At 45.4% G+C, this 20,045-nt stretch overlaps 1 protein-coding gene across 5 annotated transcripts in view; it reads right to left on the bottom strand.

Annotated features, from left to right (window-relative positions):
* Nucleotides 1-11,005, bottom strand: part of MEIOSIN (meiosis initiator) — a 115,614-nt gene extending 104,609 nt beyond the window's left edge. For 4 of the 5 annotated variants that reach the window (XR_015876200.1, XM_088464572.1, XM_088464569.1 and 1 more), the window contains exon 1: nucleotides 10,926-11,005. Coding sequence is in view for 4 of the 5 variants with exons in the window: in XM_088464572.1 (XP_088320698.1) it covers nucleotides 10,926-10,978 (53 nt within the window). In the remaining variant the exon portion in view is untranslated. The remainder of the gene's footprint in view (nucleotides 1-10,925) is intronic. The other variant, XM_088464570.1, reaches the window with a different exon arrangement.
* Between the last annotated feature and the right edge of the window lie 9,040 nt (nucleotides 11,006-20,045).

Raw genomic sequence — 20,045 nt, forward strand, 5'->3', positions numbered from 1 at the left:
TGAAATGAAACAAACAAGATGTGATTTACCTGCAGACTTTCAGATTTAATTTGAGGGTAATTACATCCAAATCAGGTGAACGGTGTAGGAATTACAATGGTTTCTATATGTGCCTCCCACTTTTTAAGGGGCCAAAAGTAATGGGACTATCAACTCAAAAGCTATTTCATGGACAGGTGTGGGCTATTCCCTCGTTATTTCATTATCAATTAAGCAGGTAAAAGGTCTGGAGTTGATTCTAGGTGTGACATTTGCATTTGGAATCAGTTGCTGTCGACTCTCAATATGAGATCCAAAGAGCTGTCACTATCAGTGAAGCCATCATTAGGCTGAGAAATCAAAACAAACCCATCAGAGAGATAGCAAAAACATTAGGTGTGGCCAAATCAACTGTTTGGTACATTCTTAAAAAGAAAGAATGCACCGGAGAGCTCAGCAACACCAAAAGACCCGGAAGACCACGGAAAACAACTGTAGTGGATGACAGAAGAATTATTTCCTTGGTGAAGAAAAACCCCTTCGCAACAGTTGGCCAAATCAAGAATACTCTCCAGGAGGTAGGTGTATATGTGTCAAAGTCAACAATCAAGAGAAGACTTCACAAGAGTGAATATAGAGGGTTCACCACAAGATGTAAACCATTGGTGAGCTACAAAAACAGGAAGACCAGATTAGAGTTTGCCAAACAACATCTAAAAAAGCCATTACAGTTCTGGAACAACATCCTATGGACAGATGAGACAAAGATCAACTTGTACCAGAGTGAATGGAAGAGAAGAGTATGGAGAAGGAAAGGAACTGCTCATGATCCAAAACATACCACCTCATCAGTGAAGCATGGTGGTGGTAGTGTCATGACGTGGGCATGTATGGCTGCCAATGGAACTGGTTCCCTTGTATTTATTGATGATGTGACTGCTGACAAAAGCAGCAGAATGAATTCTGAAGTATTTTGGGCAATATTATATGCTCATTATCAGTCAGAACTCATTGGACGGCGCTTCACAATGCAGATGGGCAATGACCCGAAGCATACTGCAAAAGCAACCAAAGAGTTTTTTAATGCTAAAAAGTGGAATGTTATGCAATGGCCAAGTCAATCCCCTGACCTGAATCTGATTGAGCATGCATTTCACTTGATGAAGACAAAACTGAAGGGAAAATGCCCCAAGAACAAGCAGGAACTGAAGACATTTGCAGTAGAGGCCTGGCAGAGCATCACCAGGGATGAAACCCAGCGTCTGGTGATGTCTATGCGTTCCAGACTTCAGGCTGTAATTGCCTGCAAAGGATTTGCAACAAAGTATTAAAAAGTGAAAGTTAGATTTAGGATTGTTTAGTTTGTCCCATTACTTTTGGCCCCTTAAAAAGTGGGAGGCACATATAGAAACCATTGTAATTCCTACACCGTTCACCTGATTTGGATGTAATTACCCTCAAATTAAATCTGAAAGTCTGCAGGTAAAGCACATCTTGTTTGTTTCATTTCAAAGCCATTGCGGTGGTGACTAGAGGCCAAAATATGAAAATTCTGTCAATGTCCCAATATTTATGCACCTGACTGTAAATATATTGCCCGATCACTGTGGCCAGCAGTGATCGGGGCACTTGAGGTGGAGCTGAGGCTGGAGAAGGGTGGGCGGGGGCAGCAGGGGACATGGCAGCAGCCGCGGCTATCAGAGCCGCTGCTGCTGCTCCACCTCCTACACTGTATTCCGGAGCCGCAGCGGGTGGGTGTCCCGCTAGCGGCCCGGAGACATAGCAGCGGCTACCAGAGCTGCAGCTGCTGGTACACAGTGATCTCACTGTTCCGGAGCCTCAGCGGGTGGGTGTCCCGCTAGCGGCCCGGAGATAGAGCAGCGGTGGTGGCTACCAGAGCCGCCGCTACTGCTTCTGACGGTCCGTCTGCCCGATCACTGCTGGCCACAGTGATCGGGTCACAGCAGCAGCGGCTACATGAGCCGTGGCTTCTAGGGGGGTGCCGCCGGGGCCCGATCACTGTGGCCAGCAGTGATCGGGACACAAAGGAGGAGGAGGCGCAGGTGTAGAGTGACCAGTAGGTCCCTCTGAGGTGGGCGGCTGCTGGAAGTTAACTTCCAGCAGCCGCCCACTGTGTGTTTCTGACTAGTCGTATCAGATACGACCATGTCAGGGAAAGCCCACTCTGGTAGGGTCGTATCTGATACGACCGTGCCAGGCAAGTGGTTAATATAAAAGTTATATATTTTATTATATATATATATATTATTTATTATTTTTATTCATATTCTTATATTTATTTATTTTTTTAGTATATTGTTTAGTCATTTATAGGATTAATACTTAATATATGGAACATTGGCCCTCATTCAGAGCCGTACGCTCTGAGCAGAGCGCACGCTCTGAATGAGGGCCGGCCTCCATGAAAATGGAGCGTCCTTCTGGACGCTCGTATAGCTGTGGGTCACCACCCACAGCCTATACGAGTGTGCATTTTGATGGCCGCGATGGTCGAGAGACATCACTAGTGATGTCAGTGGGCCGGCTTTTGACGGGAGGCGTTCCCGTGGGAACGCCCCCGTCAGGGAGGCACGCCCCCGGCACGCCTACCAAAGGGGGCGTGCTGTCAATCAACATTGACAGCACGCCCCCTTTGATCAGACACAACGAGCGAAGGACTTTCCTTCGCTCGTCGCGTCTGGCGCATGCACACGACGGAGCTCCCTCCGTCGTGCGCATGCTCAGTCCAGAACATCGACCCACTTGCGAGCGGACAGCCGCTCGCGAGTGGGTCTGAATCAGGCCCATTGTTTCATCTTACTTAACATATGGTATATCAAACGTGAAATTGAAATTTATGTTGATATATCAATGATCTGACTTTCATGTATGATTCTGGTTTCAATGGGATTCAAACTGATTATCATTATTACTGTTATTCTTATTTATATATTTTTATTTATCAGCTGCTGTATAATTGGTGTGTTCTCTCCATTATAGGGTAGATTCTGCATGTACTTTGTTTAAATTTGGCAGTTAAATGATATTTGTTTCTTTCACAATATTAATTCTTTTTTTTTTCCCTTGTGACCTATAACAGAAAGTAAATGCCCCCATACATCAGCAATTGATTGCAGCAATCGTGCAATTTGCAATCGATTGTGCATAAAAATCTTTCCCTTTTTCAATCGATTGCAGAATTGCCTCAATCGATTGAAAGAGGGAAAGATTTTTATACACAATCGATTGAAAGAGGGAAAGATTTTTATACACAATCGATTGCAAATTGCATGATTGCTGCAATCAATTGCTGATGTATGGGAGCCTTTACAAATATGTATCACATAATTATTTAAGTGATTATTTGATTGCCAATTTATGTTGTTTTAAACGTTTGAGCAAGCTTACAAGATGAATGTTACATTTCTATTATACCATTCTAATCTCACACGTGCTGTATATGATGATATAAGAACATTTTTGTTCTATTGTTATCATTATAATTTATGTAAACTGCTGGTTAATTATCCAGACCATTCTCACATGTGAATAATCTGACATTAGAAGCCTATTTAGGACAGACCTGGATATGCAGCCTGAGGCTGTATGGTGAACAAGCCCGTTGTGGTGAAACACGTGTCCAGTCAGTCACTCCCCTCTGCAGGAGGGAGCAGCACGGTAGCACAGTGTCAGGCACAATCCTTTGGTCATTGTAACTCAGGTACTCTTCTTCGGGTGGGTCGTGACCTGGTCCGGTGGCGCATTCAGATTTCTGCAATACTTTCAGCACCAGACACTGCCTAACACCACGTATGGATCAGTGTCCCCCACCTCTCCCTTATTTTCTATCGGAGTTATTCCTAATCCCTCTCTCATCCAGGTATCCGCTCATAGAAGACCCTGGACAGCAGAGGGGACCAGGTACTAGTACTCCGTACTTACTATTGTAATTTCTATGGGGTTATGTGACACAACATGATATTATATGCCTATAGTAACTAATAATATATAAGTATGTCATCCGGGATTGCTATCCTGATATAAATCAGTATCAGGTCATCTGGGATATTTACGCCTACAGGGTGGTCTTTGCTCTCCCCTTTTTTCAGAGTACTCTGCTAGCATTTCATGTGTATATTTATATATTTTTGGTTACATTGAGGTAGTATCCAACCCGGCAATAGGATTAAATCATTTGTTGCCAGCCGGCATCGTTTGTGTTTGGCCATACATGGTATATGAATTTGGGATTATACTCAGCAGACACACTACTATCACACTCAATGTATAGATTTATCGCAAATGACCGAGTAGTTATTATTACATACAGTTCTAATTTATTAGTTATTTCCAATTATTATTTACAATTTTTATGTCATACGAACTGTACCTGACCCTGCTATTATAATATATTATGTACCCATCAGGAGCTATATGAGCATAGGAATTCACACAAGCATAGTCACCACATACTTTATGCTAATTCTTATAATAGGTCTGTTTTTATAAATTCATGAGATTAATTGCTAAGGGAGCTCAATTAGTTTATAAATGAGCACAACAAATCCCTATTCTTTTATTGGAGATATATTAAAAGCTAATTTTTAATTATACTAACAAATCATTTATGTACAAAAGTGCCCCACGAAGGAATCACTATACTGATGAGTGATGATTGGTTTTTCCAATTATTGTTACTTTTTGAGTAGAGAAGAGACACAGACAGGCAGCGCTAGCACAAGTCACATTCAATGCAGGAATTGCTGCAAATTAGCCCTACACTCAACTACACAGACTCAGCGCAACATGAACAAAATGGCCGCTGGAGACCTCAGAGGGGGCGTGGCTGGAGAAGAGCTCAGAGAAGCCAGACTTTAGAGGAAAGGCGCCCCCCAGGCTGATTATTAACCCCTGGGACACTGGTTTCCTGCACCAAAATGTCCCTGGTGGTCTAGTGGATCGCGATGGCTGGTGCCTGTATCCACACTCAGCACCTCCGGTCTGTCCCTGAGACCAGAGGTATTGACTACCGTAACACGTAGGTCACTGCAAGCAGCGACCCGCCTTGCCTGTCCCTTAAAGTACAATTCAAACTGGGTCCTCTCTGGGGACCCTGGCTAGCGTTGACCCCCGGCATGCCCGCCGAGATCCCCAGATCGGTACTGGCGTCGCGGCCCAAAGGGATGACGGAGCGGCAGCACAGACGTCCCTCGGACAGTCTGCTGCTGCGCACTCAAGATGAAGTAAAATTAAACTAAAATAACAAGCTTATGGGCTGCCTAAGCGACTCCGGCCGGGCACCAATGAAAGTGAGGCGCCTCTGGCTCGGGGGCAGGGTATAGGCAGAGTGGACCCAACGCATTCTGGGAGCTGAAATCTTTAACTGCATGGTGCCCGGATTCAGTTCCATCACCTACACCCCAAGGTCTCCCTGTGGAGCCTATGGACCATGAAGAAGAAAGACACATTATACGATAATTGGTAGCCATGATGAGCAATCATTTAGATGAGACTGATCGGGAGTAACATGGTTTTGCAAGGTGACAGGGACATCTATATATAAATGAATGCAATCTTTATCACTCAATGTACAGCAAAAGCACCAGGCATGCTGCCCCCAGGTACTACTTACTGCCATTATTGGAGAGGGGTGGTAGGTCAAGGATAGGGTTGGGTTAGTGTCCAAACCTTAAGGGCCTGATTCAGGTAAGGACGGTATTGCACAGCCGCAAGGATATAGTATGGGGGAGGGGTGCTAAGCAAATAATGTGTAGGGGATAATAGGAGTGGGGGAAGGGGTGATGATATACTATGGGGGAGGGGTGCTAAGCATATAGAATGTGTAGGGGATAATAGGAGTGGGGGAAGGGGTGATATAGTATGGGGGAGGGGTGCTAAGCATATAGAATGTGTAGGGGATAATAGGAGTGGGGGAAGGGGTGATGATATACTATGGGGGAAGGGTGCTAAGCATATAGAATGTGTAGGGGATATTAGGAGTGGGGGGAGGGGTGCTAAGCATATAGAATGTGTAGGGGATAATAGGAGTGGGGGAAGGGGTGATGATATAGTATGGGGGAGAGATTCTGGGGATATAGAATGGATAATGGGAGTGGGGGAAGGGGTAAGGATATAGTATGGGGAGAGATTCTGAGGATATAGAATGGATGGGGATAATAGGAGTGGGGGAAGGGGTGAGGATATAGTATGGGGAGAGATTCTGAGGATAGAGATTTGATGGGGATAATAATAGGAGTGGGGGAAGGGGTGAGGATATAGTATGGGGGAGAAATTCTGAGGTTAGAGAATGGATGGGGATAGTAGGAGTGGGGGAAGGGGTGAGGATATAGTATGGGGAGAGATTCTGAGGATAGAGAATGGATGGGGATAGTAGGAGTGGGGGAAGGGGTGAGGATATAGTATGGGGGAGAAATTCTGAGGTTAGAGAATGGATGGGGATAGTGGGAGTGGGGGAAGGGGTGAGGATATAGTATGGGGAGAGATTCTGAGGATAGAGAATGGATGGGGATAATAGGAGTGGGGGAAGGGGTGATGATATAGTATGGGGGAGAGATTCTGAGGCTATAGAATGTGTAGGGATAATAGGAGTGGGGGAAGGGGTGAGGATATAGTATGGGGGAGAAATTCTGAGGTTAGAGAATGGATGGGGATAGTAGGAGTGGGGGAAGGGGTGAGGATATAGTATGGGGGAGAGATTCTGAGGATAGAGAATGGATGGGGATAATAATAAGAGTGGGGGAAGGGGTGAGGATATAGTATGGGGAGAGATTCTGAGGATATAGAATGGATTGAAGATAATAATAAGAGTGGGGGAAGGGGTGAGGATATAGTATAGGGGAGAGATTCTGAGGATAGAGAATGGATGGGGATAATAATAGGAGTGGGGGAAGGGGTGAGGATATAGTATGGGGGAGAGATTCTGAGGATAGAGAATGGATGGGGATAATAGGAGTGGGGGAAGGGGTGAGGATATAGTATGGGGGAGAGATTCTGAGGATAGAGAATGGATGGGAATAATAATAGGAGTGGGGGAATGGGTGAGGATATAATATGGGGGAAATATCTGAGGATATAGAATGGATTGAAGATAATAATAGGAGTGGGGGAAGGGGTGAGGATATAGTATGGGGGAGAGATTCTGAGGATATAGAATGTGTATGGATAATAGGAGTGGGGGAAGGGGTGAGGATATAGTATGGGGGAGAAATTCTGAGGTTAGAGAATGGATGGGGATAGTAGGAGTGGGGGAAGGGGTAAGGATATAGTATGGGGAGAGATTCTGAGGATATAGAATGGATTGAAGATAATAATAGGAGTGGGGGAAGGGGTGAGGATATAGTATGGGGGAGAGATTCTGAGGATATAGAATGTGTAGGGATAATAGGAGTGTGGGAAGGGGTGAGGATATAGTATGGGGGAGAGATTCTGAGGTTAGAGAATGGATGGGGATAATAATAGGAGTGGGGGAAGGGGTGAGGATATAGTATGGGGGAGAGATTCTGAGGATAGAGAATGGATGGGGATAATAATAGGAGTGGGGGAAGGGGTGAGGATATAGTATGGGGGAAATATCTGAGGATATAGAATTAAGATAATAATAGGAGTGGCGGAAGGGGTGAGGATATAGTATGGGGGAGAGATTCTGAGGATATAGAATGTGTAGGGATAATAGGAGTAGGGGAAGGGGTGAGGATATAGTATGGGGGAGAGATTCTGGGGATAGAGAATGGATGGGGATAATAATAGGAGAGGGGGAAGGGGTGAGGATATAGTATGGGGGAGAAATTCTGAGGATAGAGAATGGATGGGGATAATAGGAGTGGGGGAAGGGGTGAGGATATAGTATGGGGGAGATTCTGAGGATAGAAAATTGATGCGGATAATAATAGGAGTGGGGGAAGGGGTGAGGATATGGAACGGGAGAGGGATAAGAATAGGAGTGGATGAGAGGTGGTGATGATATAGAGAATGGGGTGTAATTATAACAATACAGAATGGGGGTGACAATATAAGGTGGGGAGGAAATAATAGGAGTGGGGGAGGGGTGTGAATATAGTATGGGTGGAGGGATAATAATAGGAGTGGGGGAAGGGGTGAGGCTATAGTATGGTGGAGGGATGAGAGGTGGTGATGATATAGAGAATGGGGTGTAATAATAACAATATAGAATGGGGGTGAGAATATAGGAGAGTTGGGGAGAAAATAATAGGAGTGGGGGAGGGGGTGTGAATATAGTATGGGTGGAGGGATAATAATAGAGTGGGGGAAGGATAAGAATAGGAGTGGATGAGAGGTGATGATTTAGAGAATGGGGTGTAATAATAGCATAGACTGGGGGGTGAGATTATAAGGTGGGGAGAAAATAATAGGAATGGGAGAGCGGTGTGAATATAGTATGGGTGGAGGGATAATAATAGGAGTGGGGAGGGGTGTGAATACAGTATGGGTGGAGGGATAATAATAGGAGTGGGGGAGGGGTGTGAATATAGCATGGGTGGAGGGATAATAATAGGAGTGGGGGAAGGGGTGAGGATATGGTACGGGGGAGGAATAAGAATGGATGAGAGGTGGTGATGATAACAATATAGATTAAGGGTGAGAATATAAAGTGGGAAGGAAATAATAGGAGTGGGGGTGTGAATATAGTATGGGTGAAGGGATAATAATAGGAGTGGGAGAAGGGGTGATGCTATCGTATGTGGGAGGGATAATAGGAGTGGATGAAAGGAGGTGTAATATTAACAATATAGAATGCGGGTGAGAATATAAGGTGGGAAGGAAATAATAGGAGTGGGCGAGGGTGTGTGAATATAGTATGGGTGGAGGGATAACAGGAGTGGGGGGAAGATATGGAACGGGAGAATAAGAACAGGAGTGGATGAGAGGTGGTGATGATATAGAGAATGGGGTATAATAATAACAATATAGAATGGGGGGTGAGAATATAAGGTGCAGAATAGGAGTGGTGGAGAGGTGTGAATATAGTATGGGGGAGGGATAACAATAAGAATGGATGAGAGGTGGTGAGGATATAGAGAATAGGGTGTAATAATAATATAGAATGGGGGGTGAGAATATAAGGTGGGGAGGAAATAGGAGAGTGGGAGGGGTGTGAATATAGTATGGGTGGAGGGATAATAATAGGTGAGGGGGAAGGGGTGAGGTTATAGTATGGGGGAGGGATAACAATAAGAATAGATGAGAGATGTGATGATATAGAGAATGGGGTGTAATAATAACAATATAGAATGGGGGGGTGAGAATATAAGGTAGGGAGGAAATAGGAGTGGGGGAGGGGTGTGAATATAGTATGGGTTGAGGGATAAAAATAGGAATGTGGGAGGGGTGTGAATATAGTATGGGTGGAGGGATAATAATAGGTGAGGGGGAAGGGGTGAGGCTATAGTATGGGGTAGGGATAACAATAAGAATGGATGAGAGGTGGCGATGATATAGAGAATGGGGTGTAATAATAACAATATAGAATGGGGGGTGAGAATATAAGGTGGGGAGGAAATAGGAGTGTGGGAGGGGTGTGAATATTGTATGGGTGGAGGGATAATAATAGGAGTGGGGGGAAGATATGGAACCGGAGAATAAGAATAGAAGTGGATGAGAGGTGGTGATGATATAGAGAATGGGGTGTAATAATAACAATATAGAATGGGGGGTGAGAATATAAGGTGGAGAATAGGAGTGGGGGAGAGGTGTGAATATAGTATGGGGGAGGGATAACAATAAGAATGGATGAGAGGTGGTGATGATATAGAGAATGGGGTGTAATAATAACAATATAGAATGGGGGGTGAGAATATAAGGTGGGGAGGAAATAGGAGAGTGGGAGGGGTGTGAATATAGTATGGGTGGAGGGATAATAATAGGTGAGGGGGAAGGGGTGAGGTTATAGTATGGGGGAGGGATAACAATAAGAATGGATGAGAGGTGGCGATGATATAGAGAATGGGGTGTAATAATAACAATATAGAATGGGGGGTGAGAATATAAGGTGGGGAGGAAATAGGAGTGTGGGAGGGGTGTGAATATTGTATGGGTGGAGGGATAATAATAGGAATGTGGGAGGGGTGTGAATATAGTATGGGTGGAGGGATAATAATAGGTGAGGGGGAAGGGGTGAGGCTATAGTATGGGGTAGGGATAACAATAAGAATGGATGAGAGGTGGCGATGATATAGAGAATGGGGTGTAATAATAACAATATAGAATGGGGGGTGAGAATATAAGGTGGGGAGGAAATAGGAGTGTGGGAGGGGTGTGAATATTGTATGGGTGGAGGGATAATAATAGGAGTGGGGGGAAGATATGGAACGGGAGAATAAGAATAGAAGTGGATGAGAGGTGGTGATGATATAGAGAATGGGGTGTAATAATAACAATATAGAATGGGGGGTGAGAATATAAGGTGGAGAATAGGAGTGGGGGAGAGGTGTGAATATAGTATGGGGGAGGGATAACAATAAGAATGGATGAGAGGTGGTGATGATATAGAGAATGGGGTGTAATAATAACAATATAGAATGGGGGGTGAGAATATAAGGTGGGGAGGAAATAGGAGAGTGGGAGGGGTGTGAATATTGTATGGGTGGAGGGATAATAATAGGTGAGGGGGAAGGGGTGAGGCTATAGTTTGGGGTAGGGATAACAATAAGAATGGATGAGAGGTGGTGATGATATAGAGAATGGGGTGTAATAATAACAATATAGAATGGGAGGGGGCGAGAATATAAAAAAAAACAACAGGTGGGTAGGAAATAATAGGAGAGGGGAACTGGTGATGACGTGGTATAATGGGTATATAATCTCCCTGAGGCGGTACATATCAGCCACTTAGAGATGCAGGTAAATAGCTGGCACCCCTGAGACGTGTGTCCCAGCGTCGGCCATAGAGGAAGGCTGTGTGATCATACCCTGGACGCACACACCTGGCCCGGTGCCGCTGCCGGACTCTGGGCTTCATCATACAGAGACGCCGGAGGTTAAAAATAAGTAATAAATTATAATATTATAAGGCTGAGCCAAGAACACTTAAATAATGCAGGTGTCTCCCAACAAAGAGCAGCAGGTGCCGAGCGCCAGCCATTATAACGGAGACCAGATCACGCTTTCACAGATATTAGACACATGAAAGATGGCGCCTCAGCCGGAGACCGAGCCAAGGATCATTGCTGCCTCTCGTAAGTTAGTATGCCATAATTCAGTAAGCCACGCCTCCCCATACAGTCCCCGCCCACATAAATAGGCGGGAAACCTTCGTTAGTGACGTAAGAGCGAGAGGAGGGCAGCAATCATGGAGTGCGAATTGTAATATTACACCCACATATATCACCTACCTACCTGTCATGCCCTGCCTATTACTGCTACTAATAATAATATAACAGTCCCCTATATATCACTCCCCCATATATCATGTCCCCTTCCTGTCATGCCCTGCCTATTACTGCTACTAATAATAATATAACATTCCCCTATATAGTACACCCCCATATATCATGTCCCCTTCCTGTCATGCCCTGCCTATTACTGCTACTAATAATAATATAACATTCCCCTATATAGCACTCCCCCATATATCAAGTCCCCTTCCTGTCAGGCCCTGCCTATTACTGCTACTAATAATAATATAACATTCCCCTATATATCACTCCCCCATATATCATGTCCCCTTCCTGTCATGCCCTGCCTATTACTGCTACTAATAATAATATAACAGTCCCCTATATATCACTCCCCCATATATCATGTCCCCTTCCTGTCATGCCCTGCCTATTACTGCTACTAATAATAATATAACATTCCCCTATATAGCACTTCCCCATATATCATGTCCCCTTCCTGTCAGGCCCAGCTTATTACTGCTACTAATAATATAACATTCCCCTATATAGCACACCCCCATATATCATGTGCCCTTCCTGTCAGGCCCAGCTTATTACTGCTAATAATAATATAACATTCCCATATATAGCACACCCCCATATATCATGTCCCCTACCTGACAGGCCCTGCCTATTACTGCTACTAATAATAATATAACATTCCCCCTATATAGCACTTCCCCATATATCAAGTCCCCTACCTGACAGGCCCTGCCTATTACTGCTACTAATAATAATAATATAACATTCCCATATATAGCACCCCCCCCATATATCATGTCCCCTTCCTGTCATGCCCTGCCTATTACTGCTACTAATAATAATATAACATTCCCATATATAGCACTCCCCCATATATCATGTCCCCTTCCTGTCATGCCCTGCCTATTACTGCTACTAATAATAATATTACAGTCCCCTATATAGCACCCCCCCATATATCATGTCCCCTTCCTGTCATGCCCTGCCTATTACTGCTACTAATAATAATAATATAACATTCCCATATATAGCACCCCCCCCATATATCATGTCCCCTTCCTGTCATGCCCTGCCTATTACTGCTACTAATAATAATATAACATTCCCATATATAGCACTCCCCCATATATTATGTCCCCTTCCTGTCATGCCCTGCCTATTACTGCTACTAATAATAATATTACAGTCCCCTATATAGCACCCCCCCATATATCATGTCCCCTTCCTGTCATGCCCTGCCTATTACTGCTACTAATAATAATATTACAGTCCCCTATATATCACTCCCCCATATATCATGTCCCCTTCCTGTCATGCCCTGCCTATTACTGCTACTAATAATAATATAACATTCCCATATATATCACTCCCCAATATATTATGTCCCCTTCCTGTGAGGCCCTGCCTATTACTGCTACTAATAATAATATTACAGTCCCCTATATAGCACTTCCCCATATATCAAGTCCACTTCCTGTCAGGCCCTGTTTATTACTGCTACTAATAATAATATAACATTCCCCTATATAGCACTTCCCCATATATCAAGTCCCCTTCCTGACAGGCCCTGCCTATTACTGCTACTAATAATAATATAACAGTCCCCTATATAGCACACCCCCATATATCATGTCCCCTTCCTGTCAGGCCCTGCCTATTACTGCTACTAATAATAATATTACAGTCCCCTATAATGCACTTCCCCATATATCAAGTCCCCTTCCTGTCAGGCCCTGCCTATTACTGCTACTAATAATAATATAACATTCCCCTATATAGCACACCCCCATATATCAAGTCCCCTTCCTGTCAGGCCCTGTTTATTACTGCTACTAATAATAATTTAACATTCCCATATATAGCACACCCCCATATATCATGTCCCCTTCCTGTCAGGCCCTGCCTATTACTGCTACTAATAATAATATAACAGTCCCCTATAATGCACTTCCCCATATATCAAGTCCCCTTCCTGTCAGGCCCTGCCTATTACTGCTACTAATAATAATATAACATTCCCCTATATAGCACACCCCCATATATCAAGTCCCCTTCCTGTCAGGCCCTGTTTATTACTGCTACTAATAATAATTTAACATTCCCCTATATAGCACACCCCCATATATCAAGTCCCCTTCCTGTCAGGCCCTGCCTATTACTGCTACTAATAATAATATTACAGTCCCCTATATAGCACAGCCCCCATATATCATGTCCCCTACCTGACAGGCCCTGCCTATTACTGATACTAATAATATTACACCCCCATATATCATGTCCCCTTCCTGTCAGGCCCTGCCTATTACTGCTACTAATAATAATATAACAGTCCCCTATATAGCACACCCCCATATATCATGTCCCCTTCCTGTCAGGCCCTGCCTATTACTGCTACTAATAATAATATAACAGTCCCCTATATAGCACTCCCCCATATATCATGTCCCCTTCCTGTCAGGCCCTGCCTATTACTGCTACTAATAATATAACATTCCCCTATATAGCACTTACCCATATATCTTGTCCCCTTCCTGTCAGGCCCTGCCTATTACTGCTACTAATAATATAACATTCCCCTATATAGCACACCCCCATATATCATGTCCCCTTCCTGTCAGGCCCTGCCTATTACTGCTACTAATAATAATATAACATTCCCCTATATAGCACACCCCCATATATCATGTCCCCTTCCTGTCAGGCCCTGCCTATTACTGCTACTAATAATAATATAACAGTCCCCTATATAGCACTCCCCCATATATCATGTCCCCTTCCTGTCAGGCCCTGCCTATTACTGCTACTAATAATATAACATTCCCCTATATAGCACTTACCCATATATCTTGTCCCCTTCCTGTCAGGCCCTGCCTATTACTGCTACTAATAATATAACATTCCCCTATATAGCACACCCCCATATATCATGTCCCCTTCCTGTCAGGCCCTGCCTATTACTGCTACTAATAATAATATAACAGTCCCCTATATAGCACTCCCCCATATATCATGTCCCCTTCCTGTCAGGCCCTGCCTATTACTGCTACTAATAATATAACATTCCCCTATATAGCACACCCCCATATATCATGTCCCCTTCCTGTCAGGCCCTGCCTATTACTGCTACTAATAATAATATAACATTCCCCTATATAGCACACCCCCATATATCAAGTCCCCTTCCTGTCAGGCCCTGCCTATTACTGCTACAGGTTGAGTCTCCCATATCCAAAATGCTTGGGACCAGGGGTATTTTGGATAACGGAATATTCCGTATTTTGGAATAATTGCATATCATAATGAAATATCTTGGGAATGGGACCCCAATATACACACAGAATGTATATATGCACCTTATACACATAGCCTGCAGCTCATTTTATACAATATTTTGAATAATGTTGTGGCTCAAGCAAAGTTTGTGTACATACATGAAATAAATTTATGTTTTATTTACACCCTATACACACAGCCTGAAGGTAATTTTATACCATATTTTTAATAATTTGTGCCTTAGACAAAGTTTGTGTACATTGAACCATCAAAAGGTTTTATTATCTCAGTCATGCCAAAATTATTCCGTAATTCAGAATATTCCGTATTTCGGAATATTTGGATATGGGAGACTCAACCTGTACTAATAATAATATATTATTATTATATAACAGTCCCCTATATAGCACTTCCCCATATATCATGTCCCCTTCCTGTCAGGCCCAGCTTATTACTGCTACTAATAATAATATAACAGTCCCCTATATAGCACACCCCCATATATCATGTCCCCTTCCTGTCAGGCCCTGCCTATTACTGCTACTAATAATAATATAACAGTCCCCTATATAGCACTCCCCAATATATTATGTCCCCTATATAGCAGACCCCCAGCATGTCCCCTTCCTGACTAATTAATGGCAGTGAATGAGAATAAATGTGTACAGTACGGGCGTGAGGACAATGCACCCACAGGCTCTGATTAGGCGTTCGGACTGTACACTGCACAAAAACACGGCACACAGACTTCAGCAAATGTTTTTATAGGTTCTCAGACGGTGGGAAAGCAGCCAGCTGCCGCCACCGATGGGGTACACATGGAGACCGGGGGACCAGATTATACACCATTCACTGACAATTTGCAATTTATATATGACGACAATTGCTCGCTGCACAAATATTTATTTGCATCTGGGATGATATCAGCTGGAACCCGTCTGGCGTTTGTTTGCAAAGCTCCTCACATCTGACTGTTTTCACTTTGCTGATATAAACATCTGACAGTTTCATCCATTAAAGGCGGCTGCTGTCTCCGCAGGAAAAAGTGACCTTTACTTTCCTGTAAGTGTCTTGTAGCTGCTACTAATGTTACTGCACTTCATTGTCTGCGGCTACCAAAATGCAGGCGCGTTATGGGAGCGATGCAGGCACAGCGGCCGCCATGAGTGCTGGCTCAGTCTGCCTCCTGTCATGTGCGCGTATAATGCAGCAGCCGCCATGAATGCTCTCAGTCTCCCTCCTGTCATGTGCGCGTATAATGCAGCAGTCGCCATGAATGTTCTCTGTCTGCGTTTTGTCATGTGCGCGTATAATGCAGCAGCCGCCATGAATGCTCTCAGTCTGCGTTTTGTCATGTGCGTCTATAATGCAGCAGCCGCCATGAATGTTCTCAGTCTGCGTTGTGTCATGTGCGCGTATAATGCAGCAGCCGCCATGAATGTTCTCAGTCTGCGTTGTGTCATGTGCGCGTATAATGCATCAGCCGCTATGAATGCTCTCAGTCTGCGTTTTGTCATGTGCGCGTATAATGCAGCAGCCGCCATGAATGTTCTCAGTCTGCGTTTTGTCATGTACGCGTATAATGCAGCAGCCGCCATGAATGCTCTCAGTCTGCGTTTTGTCATGTACGCGTATAATGCAGCAGCCGCCATGAATGCTCTCAGTCTGCTTTTTGTCATGTGCGCGTATAATGCAGCAGCCGCCATGAATGCTCTCAGTCTGCGTTTTGTCATGTGCGCGTATAATGCAGCAGCCGCCATGAATGTTCTCAGTCTGCGTTTTGTCATGTGCGTGTATAACGCAGCAGCCGCCATGAATGTTCTCAGTCTGCGTTTTGTCATGTGCGCGTATAATGCAGCAGCCGCCATGAATGTTCTCAGTCTGCGTTTTGTCATGTGCGCGTATAACGCAGCAGCCGCCATGAATGGTCTCAGTCTGCGTTTTGTCATGTGCGCGTATAACACAGCAGCCGCCATGAATGCTCTCAGTCTGCGTTGTGTCATGTGCGCGTATAATGCAGCAGTCGCCATGAATGTTCTCTGTCTGCGTTTTGTCATGTGCGCGTATAATGCAGCAGCCGCCATGAATGCTCTCAGTCTGCGTTTTGTCATGTGCGTCTATAATGCAGCAGCCGCCATGAATGTTCTCAGTCTGCGTTGTGTCATGTGCGCGTATAATGCAGCAGCCGCCATGAATGTTCTCAGTCTGCGTTGTGTCATGTGCGCGTATAATGCAGCAGCCGCTATGAATGCTCTCAGTCTGCGTTTTGTCATGTGCGCGTATAATGCAGCAGCCGCCATGAATGTTCTCAGTCTGCGTTTTGTCATGTACGCGTATAATGCAGCAGCCGCCATGAATGCTCTCAGTCTGCGTTTTGTCATGTACGCGTATAATGCAGCAGCCGCCATGAATGCTCTCAGTCTGCTTTTTGTCATGTGCGCGTATAATGCAGCAGCCGCCATGAATGCTCTCAGTCTGCGTTTTGTCATGTGCGCGTATAATGCAGCAGCCGCCATGAATGTTCTCAGTCTGCGTTTTGTCATGTGCGTGTATAACGCAGCAGCCGCCATGAATGTTCTCAGTCTGCGTTTTGTCATGTGCGCGTATAATGCAGCAGCCGCCATGAATGTTCTCAGTCTGCGTTTTGTCATGTGCGCGTATAACGCAGCAGCCGCCATGAATGGTCTCAGTCTGCGTTTTGTCATGTGCGCGTATAACACAGCAGCCGCCATGAATGCTCTCAGTCTGCGTTGTGTCATGTGCGCGTATAATGCAGCAGTCGCCATGAATGTTCTCTGTCTGCGTTTTGTCATGTGCGCGTATAATGCAGCAGCCGCCATGAATGCTCTCAGTCTGCGTTTTGTCATGTGCGTCTATAATGCAGCAGCCGCCATGAATGTTCTCAGTCTGCGTTGTGTCATGTGCGCGTATAATGCAGCAGCCGCCATGAATGTTCTCAGTCTGCGTTGTGTCATGTGCGCGTATAATGCAGCAGCCGCCATGAATGCTCTCAATCTGCGTTTTGTCATGTGCGCGTATAATGCAGCAGCCGCCATGAATGTTCTCAGTCGGCGTTTTGTCGTGTACGCGTATAATGCAGCAGCTGCCATGAATGCTCTCAGTCTGCGTTTTGTCATGTGCGCGTATAATGCAGCAGCCGCCATGAATGCTCTCAGTCTGCGTTTTGTCATGTGCGCGTATAATGCAGCAGCCGCCATGAATGCTCTCAGTCTGCGTTTTGTCATGTGCGCGTATAATGCAGCAGCCGCCATGAATGCTCTCAGTCTGCGTTTTGTCATGTGCGCGTATAATGCAGCAGCCGCCATGAATGCTCTCAGTCTGCGTTTTGTCATGTGCGCGTATAATGCAGCAGCCGCCATGAATGTTCTCAGTCTGCGTTTTGTCATGTGCGCGTATAATGCAGCAGCCGCCATGAATGTTCTCAGTCTGCGTTTTGTCATGTGCGCGTATAACGCAGCAGCCGCCATGAATGTTCTCAGTCTGCGTTTTGTCATGTGCGCGTATAATGCAGCAGCCGCCATGAATGTTCCCAGTCTGCGTTTTGTCATGTGCGCGTATAATGCAGCAGCCGCCATGAATGGTCCCAGTCTGCGTTTTGTCATGTGCGCGTATAATGCAGCAGCCGCCATGAATGTTCTCTGTCTGCGTTTTGTCATGTGCGCGTATAATGCAGCAGCCGCCATGAATGCTCTCAGTCTGCGTTTTGTCATGTGCGCGTATAATGCAGCAGCCGCCATGAATGTTCTCAGTCTGCGTTTTGTCATGTGCGCGTATAATGCAGCAGCCGCCATGAATGCTCTCAGTCTGCGGTTTGTCATGTGCGTGTATAACGCAGCAGCCGCCATGAATGCTCCCAGTCTGCGTTTTGTCATGTGCGCGTATAATGCAGCAGCCGCCATGAATGTTCTCAGTCTGCGTTTTGTCATGTGCGTGTATAATGCAGCAGCCGCCATGAATGTTCTCTCAGTCTGCGTTTTCTCATGTGCGCGTATAATGCAGCAGCCGCCATGAATGTTCTCAGTCTGCGTTTTGTCATGTGCGCGTATAATGCAGCAGCCGCCATGAATGTTCTCAGTCTGCGTTTTCTCATGTGCGCGTATAATGCAGCAGCCGCCATGAATGCTCTCAGTCTGCGTTTTGTCATGTGCGTGTATAATGCAGCAGCCGCCATGAATGCTCTCAGTCTGCGTTTTCTCATGTGCGCGTATAATGCAGCAGCCGCCATGAATGGTCTCAGTCTGCGTTTTGTCATGTGCGCGTATAATGCAGCAGCCGCCATGAATGGTCTCAGTCTGCGTTTTGTCATGTGCGCGTATAATGCAGCAGCCGCCATGAATGCTCTCAGTCTGCGTTTTGTCATGTGCGTGTATAATGCAGCAGCCGCCATGAATGTTCTCAGTCTGCGTTTTGTCATGTGCGTGTATAATGCAGCAGCCGCCATGAATGTTCTCAGTCTGCGTTTTGTCATGTGTGTGTATAATGCAGCAGCCGCCATGAATGTTCTCAGTCTGCGTTTTGTCATGTGCGTGTATAATGCAGCAGCCGCCATGAATGTTCTCAGTCTGCGTTTTGTCATGTGCGCGTATAATGCAGCAGCCGCCATGAATGCTCTCAGTCTGTGTTTTGTCATGTGCGCGTATAATGCAGCAGCCGCCATGAATGTTCTCTCAGTCTGCGTTTTGTCATGTGCGCGCATAATGCAGCAGCCGCCATGAATGTTCTCAGTCTGCGTTTTCTCATGTGCGCGTATAATGCAGCAGCCGCCATGAATGTTCTCAGTCTGCGTTTTGTCATGTGCGCGTATAATGCAGCAGCCGCCATGAATGTTCTCTCAGTCTGCGTTTTGTCATGTGCGCGTATAATGCGGCAGCCGCCATGAATGTTCTCTCAGTCTGCGTTTTGTCATGTGCGCGTATAATGCGGCAGCCGCCATGAATGTTCTCTCAGTCTGCGTTTTGTCATGTGCGCGTATAATGCGGCAGCCGCCATGAATGTTCTCAGTCTGCGTTTTGTCATGTGCGCGTATAATGCAGCAGCCGCCATGAATGTTCTCAGTCTGCGTTTTGTCATGTGCGCGTATAATGCAGCAGCCGCCATGAATGTTCTCAGTCTGCGTTTTGTCATGTGCGCGTATAACGCAGCAGCCGCCATGAATGTTCTCAGTCTGCGTTTTGTCATGTGCGCGTATAACGCAGCAGCCGCCATGAATGTTCTCAGTCTGCGTTTTGTCATGTGCGCGTATAATGCAGCAGCCGCCATGAATGTTCCCAGTCTGCGTTTTGTCATGTGCGCGTATAATGCAGCAGCCGCCATGAATGGTCTCAGTCTGCGTTTTGTCATGTGCGCGTATAATGCAGCAGCCGCCATGAATGTTCT

This window comes from Taudactylus pleione, unplaced genomic scaffold (genome assembly GCF_031769625.1).
Source record: "Taudactylus pleione unplaced genomic scaffold, aTauple2 ptg001691l, whole genome shotgun sequence".
Lineage (NCBI taxonomy): Eukaryota > Metazoa > Chordata > Amphibia > Anura > Myobatrachidae > Taudactylus > Taudactylus pleione.